The 22,781-nt window shown below is 40.7% G+C and overlaps 1 protein-coding gene across 8 annotated transcripts in view; it reads left to right on the forward strand.

The window, feature by feature from the left end:
• Window positions 1–22,781, forward strand: part of LOC306841548 (adhesion G protein-coupled receptor L3) — a 224,998-nt gene that overhangs the window by 122,721 nt on the left and 79,496 nt on the right. For 5 of the 8 annotated variants that reach the window (XM_079371495.1, XM_079371497.1, XM_079371499.1 and 2 more), the window contains 3 exons: window positions 268–377; window positions 14,529–14,542; window positions 17,781–18,591. In XM_079371495.1, coding sequence (XP_079227621.1) covers window positions 268–377; window positions 14,529–14,542; window positions 17,781–18,591 — 935 coding nt within the window. The remainder of the gene's footprint in view (window positions 1–267; window positions 378–14,528; window positions 14,543–17,780; window positions 18,592–22,781) is intronic. The other 3 variants (XM_079371496.1, XM_079371500.1, XM_079371501.1) reach the window with 1 other exon arrangement.

A 22,781-nucleotide genomic window follows, 5' to 3' on the forward strand; every position in this document is an offset into this window, starting at 1 on the left:
GAACTTCCTTTTATTTTCTGCTTCTTGTGTGTATTTAAGAGAATCCTTTGTATTCAAAGGAAGAGACTGGATGAATAATTTCCTCAACCAATGGAGCTTCTTACTCTTCATAATCTCTGCGACAGAATGTAATACTTTAAACTTCATTACCCACAAGTAATTATCTGACTAATATGCAGTTGTATATTCTGGCCATTTAGGAGAACAAGATTGTCTGGTGAGGCCATTGTTGCTGTTTGCTCTGACAGACCTTTTCTTCTCTTTCAGATGTAATAACCGGACCCAGTGTGCTGTCGTGGCCGGACCAGATGTATTTCCTGACCCCTGCCCGGGAACCTACAAATATCTGGAAGTCCAATATGAATGTGTGCCCTACAGTATGTATTCCTTCATTCTTCCACGCTCGACTGCACCTCCCTAATGCTCTTATCCATTCTCATTTCCTATAAACAGCAGTGACTCATCAACAAGCCAATCATCACGCATGCTAGTAATGTTCCAGATGCCCAAAAATATCTCGAATGTGTCATCCAGTTGAGTAGAACAGATTAAGACGCAGCAGTGGCAGCAAGGGATGTGAAGACAGGTGATGATTCCTGTGATCTGTCAAACATAGCACCCTGTTGGAGTACAGGAAATATTATTGACAGTGTTGTTTGTAAAAAAAAAAAATAGGTGATAGTCTACCAGTGTGTGTTTATGTACAAGATATCATTCTGATGAAACGTTGAATATTCTTATGACTGATGAAACATTGACGCTTCATTTCTCCAATCTACATGGAATCAATTATTTGGAGAACTTGTTGAGCTTATTTGAGTCTATATTTGATAAGTTTCATCTTCATCGGGGTTTTGGCTGTGTGACGATGAAGGAAGATGACGCATGAAAGCCACTGGAAACACGGCTGAGAGTATTAAAAAGGCATACACACAATAATAAACATTAGTCTCATTAAGCATCCTCATAAACGTGAGGGAAAAATACATACTGGTAACTTCAAAAACAAATAAGCTCCAAATGTTGATGTTAAAACATTATGTCCATACTGTGTAGGTGTGGCTGATGACATTTGTGATTGACATGTCCCTGCCTCCACACACAACAGTTGCTCATGTGAAAATCAGAATATATGAGCGCTTGATTCTGAACTAGAGACGCTCTCACATAAGGACTGCCTTCTCAAAATATTCACCCCAGCTAGTTTCCGAGCGATGTTTTAAGGAGAATGCTTTCCTGTACGACACGTTAACTGAGAAGCCCCTGTTTGCTCCAATAGCTGTGTTTCTTATACTTAAAGAGCCTCTGCAGCGTAAGCTCGTGTTACATTTTTACTCTGCTAAAGTCAGTAATTCATGCTCAACACCAGCTGCTGAAAAAGGACCAGTGATTGCTCGAACTGAAAATACCACTCAACACTGCTACCCTGGAACAAGCTAACACTGTGTCAGAAATAACTCAGTATCTACCCTGTGATTGGTTCGCACATTCATTTGCAGTATTTTCAAGAAAAATATTACCATGACCAATTGAAACACATTGTCATTACAGTTCATCATTACAGAAACTTAAACAAATGTGTTTTGGTTTTGAATTTGAACTAATTTTCGTTCTTTTTTAGAGGCCTGGTTTAATCTGCATAATTGCTAAATTACAGTATATATCTATTAGCTCTTGTTGAATAGAGTCTCTGGTGGCTTTAGGGTAACAAAAATGCCAAATGATAAGCCACCACATTTGTCATCCAGAATAGCACAGCTGTGAAGGGATTCTGTCAACAAGCTGCTGAAATGAAAGTTGCATACGTTTTAATTTGAAGATTTATGTCTTCACCTTCACAACAAGTTTCTCAGCGTACATAAATGTAATATCTTTGCGGAATCATGTCTGATTCTCAAGTCTCTCTGTTTTCTCTTTGTAAGTATAAGAGCAAAGATGAGCGGTTGAATTTTCATCAAAACCAAACATACTTGTTGCTTCAGTTCAGCTCAGGCTCGTGAGGCATCTCTGAAGGGGGTAAATAATAATAATGGTAAAAAAAAGATTTAATTAGTGCAGCGATAGAAAAAAGCTTCCAGGCTCATGCACAAAGCTCGAATGGAAACATTTGGGCTGGGAGTGGAAGGAGCAGCATGGGGTGACAGGATGAACACGTTCACAGAGGAAGTTCAGGTGAGGCTAGAGGAAGTGGCATGGACATTGCCTTGTGACCTGAAGTATTGTTTTATAACGACCTTCAAAGTGGAAAAACCAAAGTCACGATAATTATGCCTGCCAAAAACTCCAACACGTTGTCACTGGAAATTTTGGATCACTGGTCATTTTTTGGTTTAGTCTGCAGCTGCTAGGTTCAAGTGAACTCTATTTCAAATTAAAATCAAACCCATCATTTTTATCAACAATTTGATGTCCTCACATGGCTCCCTCAGTAGTTTACCTCAAAGGAGCTTTCATGTTTCCGAGTAAAAATCATTTCTACCTGTGATCCAGCTCTAGCAGATGGCTCTTTTGCACCAGTCTCTCTGCTATGAGCACATTTTGCCTTCTGAGTGTCAGAGTCTTTGCTCGACGTCCATGTAGACACTGACTCAACTGAAGCTGCTGCAATAAATAGCAACACGACTTAAATCAATCGTCTTGATTGAGTTCCCGTCTGTATTCAAATACTAAGTGAGCATTCCTTTCGCTGCCAAATATCACATGTTGCGCCAACATTTTTCCATTAAGCTCTTTGCAGATCAAATTTTCCACTTACTCGCATGAAAACCGAGAGAGGCTTTGTTTTCTTTTTCACCAAACATTGCCAACCTGCCTACGGCAATGTGGACCTGAGTTTTGTCGTACTGCGATGTTTAACACGACGCATCATTATTTTAGCAATTCGTCAAAATACAATACAAGCTGGTTGTATGAAATGATTCTCTTTACAAGGGGGGCTCATAGTTTTAGAGTCCATTTTTCATGTTAGTTCTTTCCCCCTAAAGGCAACCTATTCTCTTTGCGTGACGGCAGATTGGGAGGTCACTGGCTTATAATGCAAGTATGCAATGTAATATTCTGTTTACAAATGTTAAAACCACATTCGTCCTTGTGGCTTGATTTTTCCCTTTCATTTCCCAATCCTAGTTACGGTGTCGGATAATATTACTTGGGTTGGCACCATTGTACGTGGCTGCTGATGTCGTCAGCAGTTAGAAAGGATAGCAGGCCTATGACTTCCTTTTCAGAGTGAAAGTTGTTCGACAGTCCAATTAGTAACTTTGGACGAGAGAATGGAGTTGAAATGGAGAGATGACCTCGTCTCACAGATTGTTGGCTCCACTTGAATGGCCATATTTCTTAAGTGTCTTGTTTATTAGATATGTAAGACGCTAAATCTTGATGAGGTGATAGCTGATGGTGTCTGGCTGTGTCCCATCTACATTCAGAATATTTTCAATTAACACAACCAAAGCTCCCTCGGACACCGTCGGACAACAATGCTTCCGCTGCAGACCAAGACCTAAAGGCTTCCAACAGTAAAAGATTGAAGACGGTCACAAAACAGCTCCAGTCCAGAGTACAGGCTTGGTTTTGCCAACCTTCGCCAATGTTTGTGACTGAATTTATAATAACTATCCTGTCCACAGCTTTCCCATTCTGCTGTCTGCCCACTTCCACTTTCTTTTTAATTATATACAGGACTTCCTTAACAAAAGCCAAGTCAAAACAGTCTGCTGAATAGTTAGGAAAACTGCTTCCTGCAGCTTTGTTACCGTGACATGGGGGCTGCCTATTAGTTTTGCACCAGGGAAGGAAAAAAACGGGGGCACCTTGTCTGGAGTAAGTGTCGATGGTGCCCAGAGCCATCGTGGGATAAAGAATTCTGCTGGCATAAGCATAAACATCGCAGAAGTCATGTAGGCGTTTATTTGTATATTGAGCTTGAGGCAAAGTGTAAAACAGTCACTTGAGACACATTTTATTGCGGGGTGTGAATGCAATTCATCTGTGGCGGCCCAGCGGATTCTCTCCTAAACAAAGCAATCATATCCCTTTAGCAGGACTGGACCGCTTCTGCGACAGTTCTGTGCCTTTTCTGCACTAAATCACTAAATCGTTGGATTTTTCAGTTAAAATCCTTAAGAAATGCCTTTAAAAGTTATTTTACGACAAATACATTGGTTAAAAAACGTAAAGGAAAGTGTATGATTTGGAGAGACAGCAGCTCAATTCTGGATGTGCTTTCAACACAAGTCTTCTTTCCAAGTTCCTGAGACGGACTGAAGGATTTGAGTGTCTAATAAGAGAAGCAGCCACCCGTGACTTGGACTCTGCTTCAGTTGTCGAGTTCTGACTCTGTATTCCACAGACAAGCTTTAAGCCCTCAGTCCTAATAGTCCTGTTCTCCCAAGTCCTCCCTCACTTTCACTAACATTTTGTCCTTTAAGTGCTCTCGCTGCCTTTTACCCCATATATCCCTGTCTTGCTCCCCCAACTTCGCAAATCCAGCCGCCCCTCCTCCTTTTCACCACCACCTTCCTTGACGGCTTTTAATCTGTATTCCGCTTGAGGAGCTCCTCTTTTCTTTTTTTTCTTTTTTTGTTCTTTAAAGGATAAATTACAGCTCTCTTCTCGATATCTTTATAAGCCTACGAGATTGGACGATCAGATCCGCTGTTAATAACACCAGAAGAGTGTGCTAAATCGGAGGACACATGGCCCGCAGACACTATATTGATTGTATTAATTTGCAATTTGATCCACTCCATCAGTTGTAATAGGGAGAAGGAAAAAAAAAAGACAACATTTACAACTGTGAGTGTCTGAGCGGTGTGGCAGTGTCACAGCATGGGGCAATCCATTGTGTTTTCATTTCAGTTGCTGCCTGCATAATTATTCAATATTAGCTGCAGGGAAATAGCATAAAATTGAAGAGCAGGGGAGGGCGAGTATCACTGATACCAATGTAAAAGAGTACACACTGGATTTCAAAATATGGAAGCTGAAAAGTAGCAGCTTTTTATATGTAACCATATTAGTCATGTACATCAGAGTACACTCATTTTTCATCTTCCCCATCACCCTTTCGCCTTTGCACTACTGCAGCATATGCATGCTTCCCAATGCACTCTGCAGATTAGTAAAGCGACCCTCAGGCAGGAGCGATGCGCTGACCCTTTATGATGACTCATAAACATGACAGAGCTCCAATGGCTGACATGTGCCGCTGCCCCGCCCTCTTACCTTGAGCCTTCATGGGTTCAGCCGAGAGAAGCCTGCCTCTTCCCTCCGTGCCTTATTGACACCTCCCCCCTTTCTCTCGGTGCAACTTCATTAGCTCCTTCCAAAGGTTGAGCTCATCAGAAGTCAACACAACTGTGTCTCCCTCCCAACGCCAACCAAGTGCTTTGGCAATGATGAAATGCTAACACCCCCTCGGTGACCCTTTTACATTCTGTTGTTGGTCTGCAATCTTGCTTGTATTTAAATCCTCTCCCTCCAGTAATTAGATGGAGAGAGATATTTCTGTGTAGTTTCCATGGCAAATTTGCTAATTCGGTCCAGGCGAGCGGTCAAACCGAACCTCCTGAGAGAGAGGGGAAAAAGAGAAAGAAAAAAAAAAAACAATTTGAAAGGGGGTAATTACACATCCTTTTCGGGTAAAGCTGTTCAGTTCACTTTTCAAATTTGACACCCCCAGTATGCAATGCGAGATGAGGTGAACAGAAAGTGAGAGACTGAAGGAAGGCAGAGACGAGAAGCGAGCCGCGGAACAAAGGAAGAAAACCTGCTGGCAGTCTGATGCTATACATAAGCCACTCGTTCCCCCCACTGTTTGCAGCTAATAAGGACAATGTAAAACCCTGTCTTGCACAGTGGGATCCAGCTCAGCCTTGTCAGATATAGCTCACACTTTGGAAGCTAAGTCAGGACATATAATCATGCAATCAATTCTGCGATTTGAGCGTTGCACGGTATAATCCTGATCTCCTTCCTCAGAGAAACTCACCATGTCATTTGTGAAGTTCCTTGTACTTCCAACTTATCCTAATTGGTTTTTAATTCATTTTGCTAATAATAACACACCAAACAAGTTCATAATGAAGTTGATTGTTTTGGCACGTTTTAGCCAGCACCTGCCGCCAGTCTGTGTCCTTCTGTGTTGGCAGGTGAGGCCATGAAATCGATGGTGTACACAGGGCTGTTGCTAACAGTGCGGCTTGGGCTGAATGTAGTGTCATTACGGGGGCCCCATTATGCAGTGGTCACGCTGAAGGTAAACACCACCTGTGTGACCAGGATGGGACTTCATGGCTGTGATATGGACCCTGCGATTGGTCATGTGTCACGCCAGGGTCTCTTAACTGTTTAAATGTTTGCACACATCTTGGGATTCGGGGTCATTAATGAAACATTGGGACCATTTCCGCCGACGTAATGCTTTGGCCGGTCAACTCAAAAGCTGTCATAATGTTTTGTCCTCTTTTGTTCGTTTCACCGGTTAAGACAATTTACAGTGAAGATACAAAAAGGCCATAAGGGCAGTATTTTACATAAAGTCATCAGACAACAGCTGACAATCTCTGTATTTCACCAATGCCGAGCTATCGTCACAAAAACGAGGTAACATAACTACAGGAAATTAATCCCCTCATTAAAGCAATTTGACAAGTTTCATACATAAATCAATTTGCAGCTTTTACTAGAATTCGACAACTTTCAGAGAAAAATTACCATTTGCTACCGAACATTTCCATTTGTTAGGATTAAACGCCTTTCCTGTTCCATAATATCAAACCATCAAGAGATTCACTGCTAATGTCAGCTCTCGATTATCAGTAGCACGTAGCTTAAGTTGCACTTAAGCTATATATTTAGATGTGATTCAGGGTGTTTGCCATTCATTGTCTCTTTAAAGTTACCTCCCATTTGAGAAATGATCAAGATTTGTTGCCAGTTTTTTTTTTTTTTTTTTTTTTTCGATTTGCAAACTTTGGAGCACTTTCGTACAGATTAATTTCAGCTAGACGTACCCTAAACGTGATGTCAGTGGAACGTGAAACGATTTCTACTTGTCTAATTAAACCATCTTCATGAGCAGACTACCTCTCTTGGATAATCTCGTTGCAACTTTTAAGCTCCTCAAAGAGTAGATCACTCCACTTGATGCTATCAGTAAATCTACTAAGCAGATTGTGTGCAGTTTCAGTGGCTCTTCGCCCTTGAGCTCTCAAATCCACGTTCATCAAGTCTAGTGTGGGAGTCAACACCGTGACAGCGAATACATCACACAACCACGCCCTCTGCGCTCTCTTGCAGAAATGCCGCTGACCATTAGCCTTCTTGTTCAGACAGCGTTCCCCCCCTCTCCTTCTCCCCATCCTGAGCAACCTGCATCTCATCTTCCCGTGTGTGAAGGAGGCCTGTAATGGCATCACATCGCTCAGTGGCAGCTGACCACTCCCTCACCCACACAGAAAGCCCGATGACTACAACTTTCTGTCAGATCTCATACCAGATTTACACCGGTGTCCCGACATGAGAGTTCAGAGATCGATCTTGTCATGACACTTTGTTTTCAAAACAAGCTTTGCAGACAGCTCTGGATTTACACCTTACAGGTTACAATCAAACTAAAATCACAATGACAATAATGCAAAACCCATTATTGTTAACGTTTTGACTTTCGTGATTGCAGACTTACATAAGCTGTGGGTTTTGGTTTGGGAGATCATTAAATAAGCAAAAGTCCAGAACAACATGCCAGTTTTACAAGAGGAGGCATTAGCTCGAAAGCTAGTTTGGGTTATTGATGTTTAAAAGCAAGAGGCTGGAGCTAGTGGTGCTACTGCTCAATGTAAGTTTGACAGCTTAAAATGAACTGTTTTTTTTTTTTTTTTTTCAAAGGATAATAACAATAATAATAAAAAAATGTACAGCGCTTTTCATAGACTTAAAGACACTTTACAAGGTCAGAGGATAAAACAATATACAGTAAATAAAACAATACATAGTAAATGTGGGATGAAGAGATCAGACATGTAAGCTGAAGCAGAAGTACACTTTAGTTACTTATACCTGAATCCATTTTGGCTCCTGTTGCCACCGTAAATATGGCATAAAACTAAGACTGTCATTTTTAACCCCTCACAAAAAAAAAATCTCCTTGTCTCAGTGTAATTATTAGATGACAACAAAAGTCCAGCTCGAGCACAAAGTGTCATGTTTTTCAAATCCAACAACATGTCAGCAATCCATGTTTTCCCATTTTTCACTCTGTTATCGAAACGGGAGATTCATTATGAGGGCATACTCAAGTCACAGGATTCATACCTATATTAATTGAATAAATCGGATTTTTCTAATGTAATGGACCCGACTTAATTCTTCAACGTGCAGATGCAGAAACTGATAATGGGGCGTTTTTACTTGCAATTGGAAATGATGATGACAGACGACTTTAAAAAAATCAAACGATGATCATGTGGTGTTTATACTGGTCAAATAAAACTCCTACAAACAACACTTCATTGGCTCTTACTTAACATTAAACCACCCCGATAAGAATAGCATGTCAAGAATAACTAGCTGGCCTTACTATTAACATCACATGGTTAAAGTGTTGTAATGTAATACCTTGTAAGGCCTGTATTCATAATGAACATATGAAAAAAGAAAAAAGATGGCGTCCTCAGTGGAGAGGTGAGATAATTGCACAGGGAGACTGTGATTGCCAAGTTGAACAAATGACTGTGTGAGAGGGGTGAATCTTTACATGTGCAAACTGTTTCCTCCCACTAATGGCTGAATAAGCTGCTGCAATCTATCAGGTTCTTATTCTTTGCCTGCTGCTGTTTTGCTCAATAAAAGACATAAATTAGGTTATAAACTGTCTCACGGCTCGATTCAAATAAATATCTTCTAATTCGTTGGAACGATTCCTGCAGAACAAGCTTCTCGTAATGGTCATAAACACTTCCAGTCATGCAGCACACGCTTGAATCCCAGTTTTTCCACCACCACACACATGTTCGCGCTCAGACGCAGACACATGTCTGTAGACGAGTTGGGGAGCCAGGAAGTTAAGGATATAGCACTAATTAGAGATTGCTCTCATCAGGGGGTCTCTCCTTTTAATGATCATCCTACCAGTGAAAGATCCTTCTCCATCTCCTCGGGTTTTCTGTCTTCGTTTACCGGAGCTCAGCTGCGGCTAAACTAGACTAAACACCTTCTTTTTCTTTCTCACACACACACACACACACCCCACCCCTCTGTTCTCCATAATCTCAAGGTCCTTCGAAATCAAGACATATTTTAGGAGGCGCAATTAGGTTATGTCTGCTCCATTTGCCATGATGTTCCACTAAAAAAGATATATATATATAGTGTTTTGCCTTGTCTTTCCTCCCTCTGTTGGTTGTTCTCCCACGTGGGTAGCGGGTTGGACGGTCGCCAAGTCCTTGCACCTGTCCCTCAAAGAGAGACAAACAAACACTCTCAGAAGAACAAGCACACACACACACACGCGCACACACTGAACACAGCATCCTGCATTGTCAAGGTTATAAGATAGCATAGCGGCTTCCCAGCAGGAGGGTAGGGAGAGAATGATAGAGACGGAGATTGAATAAGCACAAGGAAAGGAGCACAAAGAGAGCAGACAAGTGGTTGAAAGATAAAAAAAAAGGGGGGGGGGGGGGTGGTGTTGAGAAATGAAACCTGTAATGATGGTATGAGAGACTCATGAGCACCGAGTAAGGGAAACGATAAAAAAAAAAAAAAATGAAGAGAGTGTGCAGAGAGAGAGAGATGGAAGCCTGCGCGTCCTCCCCCATCCTTAGGCACATGCTATTCAAAGCCTCGTAATTTGCGTCATTAATTAAAAAGCTGATGGGTTGGAGTTAAGGGGGTTTGCAACTTGCCGGTCGAAAGAGAGAATAAGGGGGGGGGGGGGGGGGAGAAAAGGAGAAGGAGCGAGGGGAGAGATATTTCAAAAACTATTGCAGTCATCCCACCATGAATCTCTATTAGCTGCTAATGATACCATTCTGATACCTCTCAGCCATTAGTGTGAGATTGGGAAGCGTTAATTATTCAAATGAAAATCCATACAGCTGCCGCTCACACGACGGGGTCGGCGCTCGCAGTCGCTAAAGGTCCCCATTGTTAGCAGCTCAGCGTGTTTCAAGCAGGGAGGAGAGTACAATGAGTATGCAGAGTGTCTTATCAGGTGTGAATTATATTTAAAGTTATATTGTATTCACAAATACAATATGGATTAGAATAATTTCATTATGCAGGGGCTTTATAATTGAATTTCACCGAGTGTGCTATGACTCAACAGCAGTGTGCTTCATATACAATTCTGCATAATGCATCACACTTCATGCACTGACTGCACTTTCTTTTCCAAAACGTGATTTTATAACCATGAAAACATCACGCATGTCGTCGTCAAATTAAATTAAATTTGGTTCGGCAGCTTGACCAATTAGGTGAGCTGCACAATCAGCCACTTTGCCTTTTCCAGCTGTGTGTGTGTGTGTGTGTGTGTGTGTGTGTGTGTGTTTGGCAGCGTGAACCGCACAGCAGCCAAACTGTTACAAGCTGAATGAACACGGTTCACTGAGTTATTATTTTACCACAAAACCGTATTTCCAACACTCTGAACCAACCTGGCCAAGCTATGAATCCGCTTAATTTACTGACTTGGAAGAACCGTCGTGTGATTGGCTGTTTCCATAACTGACATAAAATCAAACAGACCTTTTTTTTTTTTTTTAGATAGGCCATTTAAAAGATCATGAAATGTTCACAGACGCCGAGATGTTTGTAGGAACATTATCTTTAAAAGTGTTCAGAGAAAGATGAATGAAAGACATTGACTTTTTTTTTTAAAGCGCCTCCTTTGACATATATTGCGTCAAAGTATCTCAGCCATAAATGTTTGCAGTAGAACAATAAAACTTGCACAAAGAGCTACAATAGAGAACCATCAGTGTATTTATCCTGTATACTTGTATTTGTTTTGAACATGTAAAGCGTCTTTGAGTTTTTGAAAAGCGCTCTATAAATAAAATGTAATATTATTATATTATTATTATTGTTATTTACTTGACAAACTTGTTGCTAAAACCCCTTCAATAGGTGCGTTAGATTTCTTCAACCAGGTAAAAGTCTCCCTGAAACTATCACACAGTCTGAGATAGTTTGAATGGAGATTGAAAGCGTTTCTCCCAATACTTATATGAGTGTATTACCTTTTTTTTCCCTATTCGTTTTTCCTTGTGAAACGTTTGTTCTTAGCCGTCTTGCTGCTGTTGAAGCCGTCCGTTCTTTCAGATTGCATCGCTCTTTCTGACCAGTTCTACCTGAGAATAAAGAACCTAACTAACAAACGCACTTTAACGTGATCGCTTTTGTCCAATGGTTGACAGTTCACACAAGGTGTATTTTAAATAGGAATATTCTTCTATTTGAAGGAAGGTGTTTTTTTTTTGTTTTTTTTTGTTAATCCATGGACCTGCAGTTCTCTAAAGCGCATTTTAATAGAGGCAAGGCAAACCCCCAGAATGCTTCTCAGTCGCCAGAAGATTAAGACTGCTTCCACTTGGCGTCTTTCATGTCTGCAAAGCTGGCTGTCGGTAAAGAAGTGAATTGCAAATCTATCCTAGATATCAGAAAATACCTGGGGGAGTGGGGGGGGGGGGGGGGGGGGGGGGTTTGGATTTCTCCTCGCCAATGATAGCTTTTCCTCCTTCTGATTTGCTTTGGCATCCAAAGACGAGAGAGAGGGTGATTACAGCTGGTCAAGTCAATTCCTCTGAAAAACGTGCCAGGGCCCTCACCGTCTTTGGAGGCATGTCCAAGTGCACAGCCTGTTGCAAAGGCGGAATTATGAGCAGTTTTCCCAAATCACTTTATCTATAAAAAACATTGTGAATAATACATTTAAACAAAAAGCAACACACCCTTTAAGTTTAAGTTTGAGTATTTGACAGAGGATATAATAAATGGTGTACTTAAAAGTAATATGTACAGCGTCATATTTTGATACTTTCAGTCTTCTCAGATGTCAGAGTGGAAGACGAGGAGATGAAAGAGGGAGGGATCGGTTGAGAGGATGAGAGCGCTAAGTGCTTTTTAGTGACTCAATGACGGCCGTGACCAAAATCGTATTAAGGTCACAATGGGGTTGGTAGGGTGGAGTAAAGCGGCTTTTCAAATGAATCAATTCTGTGTCTCACTTTGCTTTATCTCTCCCCCCCCCCCCCCCCCCTTCTCCTTGCAATGCCAAATCATCAATCCTTTCGATGGTTGTATCACAGGTATATCTCCGAGTTTACCGGCTTTGTAAGGGAGATACGACTGGACACGACATGAACAAATTATTGTTGAGTATTATGACGGGTGACCTTGTCGCTTTCGCAGTCATTCTCAGGTCAAGCCACAAGGCCACACACTGTACAGTAGCCCGGGGAGTAGTGTATTTCCTTGTCAGGGATTTCATCCGAATCCTTCCCTCCCTTCCTTTCTCACACCATGTCCCCTGGGCGATTGCTTCGTATACCACGTCTTACATCCCCGTCGCTAATGCCTTTTTCTCTAGATCATTACCCTCCCCTTCCCTCGCCGCTGTTAGCGATCGCTCAATCAGAAACGCTGGCTACCCCCGTGGTCCCTGTTGTGTGTGGCCCGCCGCTCACGGGAGGTGAGGAGGCTTCGATCTCGGATGTTCGGCTATTTACTTTGATTTGATCTATGGGGTCCATGCGCATTTGCGAGTTATTGGCGAATTTGAGTCGCCAGTAATGATGATTCAGATGTAGCCTGCAGCTACTGTTGCCCAGTTTCAATGACAGCTGGAGTGTTTACTTGTTGATGAGGAGGTCCTGCGCTCTACCACGGTACAATTCCATCAACTGACAGACACAGACGAGTTGTTGAAAGCTGCTCCCCTCCCCATTATTTTTCTCTCTCTCTTTTTTTTTTTTGCCCTTTCCCTCGGCTGACACAGCTCCCCCCCCTCACTCGCTGTTTTTTCATTGGCTCGCCGCCCTGCATTAATATTGTTCTCCTCTAATAACTTTCCCATCTTTCAAACTTTACCCCGCCCGCCCCTGCCCGCTGACCTCCATACCTCAGTCTGTTGCACTCTCCATTTGGAGTAGAGGACTCTTGTAAGCCCTGGTAAGAGAGGTTAATCCTCTCTTATTAGAACCGAGATTACTGGAGGGGAAGGGACAGGACCGGCAAAATGGCATGACTGACTGAGAGCTTGTCCACAAGAGGAAGCAATACATATAGTGTGGAGGGAGTTAAGATGTAATAGCCACAGAAGCATTTTCACAGGATTTCTGTGTTGCTGTTGAGCTTTGGATTTAAGGCAGCTCTTTCACTTCCAATACACCTGCAGGTTTTCATTTGTAATAAGTTATATTTCCATAGGCTGCACAACATACATTTGTATTAAAGTTACACATTGATATTAAGTATCGACAAAAGATAAAACAATTAAGTGTCATCAGAAATTGATAACTGTTGATGAAAAGGCACCATTTCCTCATCTCAAAATCGCACTTTAGTCTTTTTATCAAATTATTTTGGTTTTGTGAATTAAGCAATATTTATTTTTTATTTTTTTTTAAGTCTCACTGATTTAGTCCATTTCATTCCAGCAGCTGCACACATGTTTTTTTCACAAACCTAAAAAAGCGCCACCAAAGCCACTCAGTCTTAGCTCCCCAATGAAAAAGCATAATACCAAAGCTTGCAGTTAGCTTGTTGCATAGCGTAGCATTTTGCGACTAAACGCATGATTACACCCACTTCGGACATGGGGAACCAAGAATGTTTAACGAAAAGATGAACGTATCTAACAGTAACCCTAGACAGAGTGCAGAAGATCATTTTGAAGTTTTTTATAGACACATCGCCCCACTACACCCTTGTCTTGTGAAGTTGATGTGTAGAGGTTTTTGTTTTTTTCTGATTTGTCTCAAGAATGTTGAAGAATGTCCCTTTAGAGGTAAGTTGTTAAAGACCTTGATAAAAAAAATGCCTGTATTGTTTTATACAGTATTTGATGGATGTGTAGCTTAGTTATTTAGGGCATACAATTTTATCAGTCTGTCGAAGTCATCAGTGACAAATTATCTGCTGAAGTCGACAGCAGTGATATGCAAAGGTGCTTTTTTTTAACTCAAGGCTTGTGCTCAGGTGATTATACTGTTGTGGAAATGTTTTTACAGCTTCTTTTTTTTTTGTCATCTTCTCATCACACAGTCATCTGCCAAAAATGACAACACACATTTTGTACAATTAAAGACCTGATTAATCTGTCTTTTTATCCTACAGGATCATTTTTATTCTGCTTGTGTAAAGCTTGTGATTGAATGTTCTGTGTGCCTACCCACTAACCCTGTGTTCTTTTTGAATGATTATGTTACTGGTATGAACTTACAAGTCTTTTCCCAGTTATAGCAACATCAATAATCTGTTCTTTATTTCTTCTTTTCTCTTCCCTTCATGCCTAAAAATAGAAGTGGAACAAAAAGGTAACTAAATGAAAATAACTTCTTTTATTTTCATCTGCATTTTCATTTGAGTAAACGCTTGCATATGTCTGGTGATGGGGTTTTCAAAGGCATGACATTTTGTAGATTCATGCGAATTGTCTGGTTCATTGGTGAGGTTGAACATGTCATTCATGGGGAAAATTAAATTGCTTGGTGAGACAGTGTTAGAAATATACTTTACATAGTGAGCCAAATCTCCCTTGGATTTAGTCCTGTACATACTGCAGCTTGGAACAACCAGCCCTTCTTACTCCAAAACATACCAATTCAGCAGTTAAGTTAAGTTCCACAATAAAGAAACAATCAATTCGGCATCCAGTCAGGCGAAAACAAGCAGATTAGCTAACTAATAAACTGCTATTTGTAATAGCAGAACGCTCACTTTATCCATGAAAACCATTGTAAATATTTATTAATTTTTAAATAAAATGAAGACAGAGCACGATGAATGAACAATGTAAATGTGCCAGCTCGTAGCCATAGCTTATTTCCGTCTGTAGTCCCTAATTGGTTTGTACATTTATAAAACACTTTCAGTTTAATTATGTTCAACTCATTTGGGTTACAATAAGTACAATAAAATAATAAATAATAAATGTAAAGACAATTCATAGCTAGCATCGCCAACCTTTCGTAACCAACTATTATAATTATTATTAGTGTCTGTGCCCCTTCTTTGAATGATCTAGCTAAACTTGGATTCCAATTCCAAGAATACGCCCCAACTCTTCATGCGACTGCTACAATAAAAAATGACTATTTAGACATCCAGTGTCCAGAAGTGAAGCTCCAGATCAACCTCGAGGATCTATTTTTGAAGGATTAGGCCACTGGCTGCTCTTTTTTTTTTTTTATGACGTGGAGTAAGAACAGGCTGTCAATAACACTAAACATCGGAACTGGACCTTCAATCAGTGTTGGTCATCAGTAGCACAGATTGACAGCTCTTCTGACTTTGCCACATATATGACAATCATCAGAGCTAGGTCATTAGAGACTGCTCTCCAGTGTAATCCTGTAACCCTGGGATGTTTTTATTCCCCTCTATAAGTGAAGATTTCTCCATCTTTGCTTTATAGCTGAATAAAATTAAAGTCAAGGGTGATCAATAGCTTGTCCAATAAGCTGTCAGCATTTTTGATTATAGCTCTAACATGATGATGGCTATAACCTTCAGGGACTTACCAGTCAATACCGGAGATCAAAGCGGTCATATTCTTACCTTATCAGCACTGCATGATGTTCAAGAAAACATGTGCCAAATCTTCACTTGTGCCCCAAGAGAATTGTCTTTCTTTGCGTTACCTTCTTGCATGAAATATTTCCCGTTGTCAGACGTTAACTGTTAAGTTGAATTTAAAGTCAAAGATTGAAATGGAATCATTAAATGAGAGTCAAGAGTCTCGCTTTAATAGCCGCGCAATAAATGTTGAAGTTTCATAGTAGTCATTAATTAATGACACATCTCTGGAATCTGTGGCAAAGAGAATGAGCAATGAAGGTGAAGGGGGGAATTTGAGACATTTTATAGAGATGACTTTATAGAGATGGCTGTGCCGCCACGTTAACAGTTTTTGTGCAATTCCCCATGAAAGCCATGATTGCTTTTGTATCACTTCTCTAATATCCTCTTCCCGCTCCGCCATCTATTTGCTTACAGCCTTAAAAAGCATATTTTACAACCTCCTCAGAGCCCAGCGTGCTGTCATTTCAAAGCTTGCCCACTCTGACCTTGTTCACTAGCACAACTCATCTTCTTCCAACCATGGGAACAGCCCTCTTAGCATTTAGCACAGCAACCGCCGAGATGTGTGCCAAGGCGCTATGTCAACGGGATGCATCTCGCCACATTTTTCACCCGCAGGTAGACAACATGTTTAATCTTGAGAGATTACAAGGGGAAGAAGGCTCTGTTTTCGCTGTCTCTTTCTCCCCCTTCTCCTCGGAGCGTGCTGCTTTTTCCTCTCAACGGATCTGCAGCTAAAACCTGTCAGCGCTGTGTCAGGCTGTTGGCCCATTATTGTGAAAAGGGCCTTCAAACACACACACACACACACACACACACACACTGTGGTTTTATACATGATTTATTGTCTGAAATCTTAGTATTTCCTGTATATAGTGTCAAGCTTTACCCTGCAAAGATTTATCATTTGTCAAATGATTTTAATAGATCTCTTTTTTTTTTGAATACTTAATGAGATATCTGTATAAAAACAGTCTGTGTAGAAACTCCATCTCCTTAGACAGAAAATTATAATTGCCTCAGTCCAAGATAATCCACAGTGAACTGAAATTAGCTTTCACAAACGTTTCCAACTATTGACCTGCTCCAGCTGGATTGCCTGGGCCTAGCTTTATCAGATTTGAGAACGAACCAGCTCACATATAATTAGTTTACTGTGTGGGGTGTTGTAAATCATGCCGCAGACTAAAACTGTCATTGGGATGAAATAATGGACAGGCAAATCATTATATAGATGATGTAATTATTGTGTTGTTGTTTTTTTTTTTTCTCTTTTGTTTTCCTTGTCCTACAGGGCTGCCTCAGCCAATAATTACAGCGTAGCTATTTGTCAAAATCTTTTAACTTTGTGATTGTGTGTTTAAGTCTGTTTATTACAAACTGCCTGCAGGATGTTTTCAATGAAAAGAAAAGAATGAAACCTTTTTTATTATAATTATTATATTTGATTGAGTGGATGTGTACAGACCATCTCTGTGAAGGCTGAAGAAATAAATGTTAAGTTGTAAGTGCCTGTGAGTCAGTCAGTATGTGGTAAGTGTTAACAGTGTCGACTACATTCAGTGAGTAGATAAGCCTCACTTAATTTATTCAAGTGACACAATAAGAAATTGCTCTAAGACTCTGAGGCATACAAAAAAAAACTCCAAGAACTTATTGAAACCAAAATAGAAGTGGAGTGTGATTGTGCAGTTATTTGCTGTTTAATTGTGATTAACTGACATAGGAAAAACCAAAACTCATTGACTTCATCCAATTAGAACAATAAACCCCTCGTTTGTCTGACAATCAGTTATCAGTTTCCTGCATTATATCTAAATTTGATCTTCCAAACACAGAGAAGGTGGCTGGTCCGTCATGCAAGAGTAGTCGCAGATTTTAATTACATTGTAGTTGCATTTGCTTTCTGTGTCATTTATTGACTTCTAATACCTGCCAATGTAACTCTGTACTTGTCTTTCCCCTATTTTGGCTCCTCAGTATTCCTGTGCCCAGGGCTTCTGCGCAGGGTGTACCAGAGCGAGCACCTCTTTGAATCAGACCACCAGTCAGGAGCCTGGTGCAAAGACCCTCTCCAAGCCTCTGATAAGATTTACTACATGCCCTGGACACCCTATCGTACCGACACGTTGACCGAATACTCCTCCAAAGAAGACTTCATCGCAGGGAGACCGACGACAACCTACAAACTCCCACATCGTGTCGACGGAACAGGCTTTGTGGTCTACGATGGCGCACTCTTCTTCAATAAGGAACGCACGCGCAACATTGTCAAGTTTGACCTGCGGACTCGTATCAAGAGTGGCGAAGCCATCATTGCCAACGCCAACTACCACGACACTTCTCCATACCGCTGGGGAGGGAAGTCAGACATTGATTTGGCTGTTGACGAAAATGGCCTTTGGGTGATTTATGCTACCGAGCAGAACAACGGGCGGATTGTGATCAGCCAACTCAATCCCTACACATTACGAGTCGAGGGGACCTGGGACACAGCTTACGACAAGCGCTCGGCCTCCAATGCCTTCATGATCTGTGGAATCCTATATGTGGTAAAGTCAGTGTACGAGGACGACGATAATGAGGCGACGGGGAACAAGATTGACTACATCTACAACACAGAGCTGAGTAAAGATGGTTTTCTAGACATCCCTTTCCCGAACTCCTATCAGTACATTGCTGCTGTGGATTATAATCCAAGGGACAACCTGCTGTACGTTTGGAACAATTACCATGTCGTGAAGTACTCGCTGGACTTTGGAGCATTAGACAACAGGCTAGGTAAGACCAACTTTTTTTTTGTTTTCCTTTTTCTTTACTCATAGGTTATCTTTCCATGGTACATGTTCTTTTGTCAGTTTCATTCCTTGTGATCTCTGCAAATCTTAGCAAGACTTTCAAAGTAGGTGAGATGTGTTCGAATGTCAATGGAAAGCTCTTAAGTTGTTAACTTGTAAGTGTTTGTGTGTGACTCAGTCTGGGGTAAGTGTCAACATGATCTACTGCTTTGTGTCTTTTCTACATTCAGTGAAAACTTAGTCCTCTATCTAAACCTAACTAATGGAGCTAATAGAAAAAATTCAACACACTCAGTTTTGAGGTGTTTGACAATCTGGACACATCAGTATTTTAACAGGTTTTTTTTGTGTTTTTTTCTTTGGGAAAATATGAAAAAGGCAAATCTGACGGTTTATTCTTCATGCATGAGTTTTGGAACAAAGCATACTTTCTAATCACTATCATTTCTGCAACAGGATAATGACATTGGTCCATCCAACCGTGCAAAACATTGGTTTAGGAAAGTTATCCTAAAATAGATACGCCAGCTAGATTACACAACATTTTCAATGCATTCTCTTGGATCTAAGAGGACAATTTCATTTCACTGATTTCATTGATCCAGTAACCTTTTCTTGACATCAGCAATCTTCAAACCTAGCCATAATAAATAATTACTAAAAGGAATGGGCAAAAATGACCAATTACCAGACAGACAGGTAGTGACAACCATCGACATGCACATTTGCGCATGTTATCTGCATGAACAGTAAGGAATAAGTCCATCCAATCCAACCAAGACATCTTCCCAACAAATTCTATTTGATCTCTTTAAATGACCCATTTGACCAGAAACCCACAGAATTAAAACGACATTTTTCGCTCAACATGTTGTTTGTTCTACCTCGCACTTAAATATAAATAACAGCTTGGCATAGCCGTCCCTTAACACTTCATATTTGTCCCATTTTGGTCAAAAGAAAAAAAACAATGCAATAACAGATATATGTTTTCCAAATGTAGCATCTCAAGGCTGTGTGGGCTGGTGATAATTGCCCATGTGGACTGTTGCTCAATGTGTCATTGTGGTGTATTTAATTAGCCTCAAAAATAAAAGGGATAATTCAATCGAACGTTCAGATAAAAAGAAAGAGAAAATTGGAAAATAAACAAAGATGCCAATAAGGGAGCAGCAGCCTCTATTATCTTTATCAATTCTCATTAAACAATTTAAGAACCCCGAGGCATAAAAACAGGCTTAACTGTAATGATGTTTATGACGCATTGAGTCAAACACTAAGTATTGTCACACTTTGTTCAGCCACAAGCCAGATCTTTTACCAACTTAGTGTTGCCTTTGAAAAGGAACAAGCCATTTCTCATGTTGAACTTCCTGGAATTCTTTTGAAAAAGTCTCATTTCTCCACTCCATTGTTCTTTTTATAAATTGGTTCTTTGGAAAGCAAGAAACGGAAAAATGAACCGGTTTTGACACACCGAGGTAATTCTTCACGCTATCTCATCAACAGCTCTCGTCAGAAATGTCACAAGTTATTTGACTGTGAAGTCCTTGCCTCAGCTTTCTCCTCTGAGGCTTTCTCTACCTGCCTCTTGCCAGTTTAATTTATTTTCCTCAGCTGGCTGCCACTCCACCCCCAAATCTCTTTCTTGTACACTGAGTCCTGCTTCAACAAACCTTCAAATATAGTCATTCATTTACTGGGCAAGCTTACAGTGTTTGGTTTTGATGACAAACAGCTTCCCAAAATATAAATTATCGCCGTTGAAGATGGTGAAATTAGCTTTTATGTGCCTTCTGTGCTAAATAATTATCCACCACTTTGTGGGGGGGGGGGGGGAAAAGTGGTACACAATGATCACACACATTTACATGCAAATTGAAATGGTCAGTCAACATCTCAAGCCCCTGTTGAGTTGTTGACTTTTGATTTTGGCTGCTGTTGTCCTGGGTCGGCTGCCCTCCAAAAGAGGCTGCTGCATGAATATAGACAATAAAAAGTTTCATTAAGTGGATGGATGGAGTCAGAGAACAAATATAAATGTCAGATAAACACACTGATAACTAATGAAAGAATGATTGAATAGACTGCGGAGTAATAAACCATTTAATTTGAGCAACTGAGACCAAGTACACAAACAGACCATGCAGGCTTGCTCTGTGTGAGTTCCTAGCTGTGTATATTTTACAAACAAATTAGCCTGTTTTTGAGATTTTAGGGTATTTAAAAACCTGCTCTGATGAGGTTTCTGAATTAAATTGTTATGTGCCATATAAAAGGGAAACAGACAATCTTAATGGAATCAAGCGGAGGTCTATATTTGAAAGAAAATGAGCCAGACTGTAAACATTTCGTAACCTGCACCATATATAAACCAGCAAGCCAGCTCTCTACAGAGACCAAAGCCAGCCTGGCACTTGCCTTTGCTGCCAACATGATCATTTGGAATTTGATCCAGTGTCATGAACATCCGGCCTGTTAACACTCCCTGAAAGATGTCGCTCTGTGATTGCTTTGAACACAAGCTCGTTCAACTTGTGCTCCCACCACAATGAGCACGCATGACCTGCCATACCAGTGGAGCATAGTATATGTGCAACAGAGCAGCAGACACAGGGCCAGGCCCACAGCTGAGGCTCTGACGCCTTATGCTGAACCACATGGGCCATGGGACAGCACACGCTACAGGGAAGCATCGGCAGAAACTGGGGAACAAAAAAAAAAAAATATATCTGAAATCTCACATCAAGGACTCAGATTGTATTTTCAATCTCTTCTGCAGATAATCTTTAAGTATTCTTACAGTCTTTCGTAAGAAAAAGAACAAACTGTTAAATGCAAAAAAGTCTTAAAATTTTTGAAAAGAAATCTATACTTCACTCTCTTTTCCAACACTCACCTGCAATAATTCTGTGATAATATCCACAGTTTCTGAACTCTTTTGAGCGAAGAGAGCAATATTATTTTTTTTTACTCCCAACCAGACTGTTTTCAAGGACAGATGATCTGAGCCTCTAACTCCATTGATAATTAAATTCAGTGAATTGGTGATATGAAAAATGGTGCTGCAAAGACTGCTATTAGGAGACAGATAAAAGCTTTTTTATCATCTACCCCGGAACACGATCACATTCAATTCTGACTGTACAAGGACAACTTGGGAAGGAATTGCTCAGTGATCGTCTTTTGAAAATATTCAATCAAATAAAACTTAATTAAAGACACCAAGGACTACATTCTGTACTTTACAGTCTTTCAATACACTTCAGCAAACAGGAACGTTGGACAAATGGGAAAAATTTGACTTTTGTCTGATCGGAAAATGTAAATTCTGCGGACTTATTGAACAGAACTTTAAATACCAAATGTCTATGACCAAGTTCTTCAAATCTATACTGCCAAAGATAAATAAATAATTCCCACTGTAAATCAATGAAAGCTAAAGCTAACCCAATGGGATGCGTTACCAGCGGGTTGTAAAGGCTTGCAGCTCTGAGTGGAAAGTCGGATGAAACCGGTCCAAAGACGGTCTTCAGTTTTAAGTGTATGCAAAGTGGACCAGGCGAACAAAAAGCCAGTTAGACAATCAGACAATCTATCCAGCCTGTCTCTCCAACACGTTGGTGTTCAGTCTGAACATGCACGTTATGTCAAACATAAACCAACCAAAAGTATAACTGAAACGTAGATTCAGGATGGCTCGCCTTCATTTGCATGTCGAACCTTTATCTCCTCTTCTGATGAGCTCGCCAAATCAGGACTGGCCTGTCACCGGTCAGGGCCGAGCAGGCTGAAAACAGCTCGTTATACTAACAACCTCACTTTTATTTAAGTCGTTTTTTTTTAAAAATAAGCTAAATTATGTTCTACTAATGATCCCATCTGCAGTGATGTTTAGTCTAGCGTCCGTGTCAGCGCTTTCCCTGGTTTCTCTACATAGGCAGCCATGTAACGGTGACTGAGCTCTAACAAATATCATCATGCCATCACAGCTTACAGTGTGCTCTTAGACGTTCTCGTTTCATGAATTGTTAGTCAGGGAATGCTTTCAGGAAATCTGAACTTGAGGTCTTTAATTGCAAACCGCTGGCCACACTCGAGGCCTCCACTAGTTGCCTTTGGCCTTCCAGAGGCATACAAACCATTATCAGGTGATAGCCATTGGCATTCCAA

The sequence above is a fragment of the Symphodus melops genome, assembly GCF_947650265.1.
Source record: "Symphodus melops genome assembly, chromosome: 20".
In the NCBI taxonomy this organism is placed as follows: domain Eukaryota; kingdom Metazoa; phylum Chordata; class Actinopteri; order Labriformes; family Labridae; genus Symphodus; species Symphodus melops.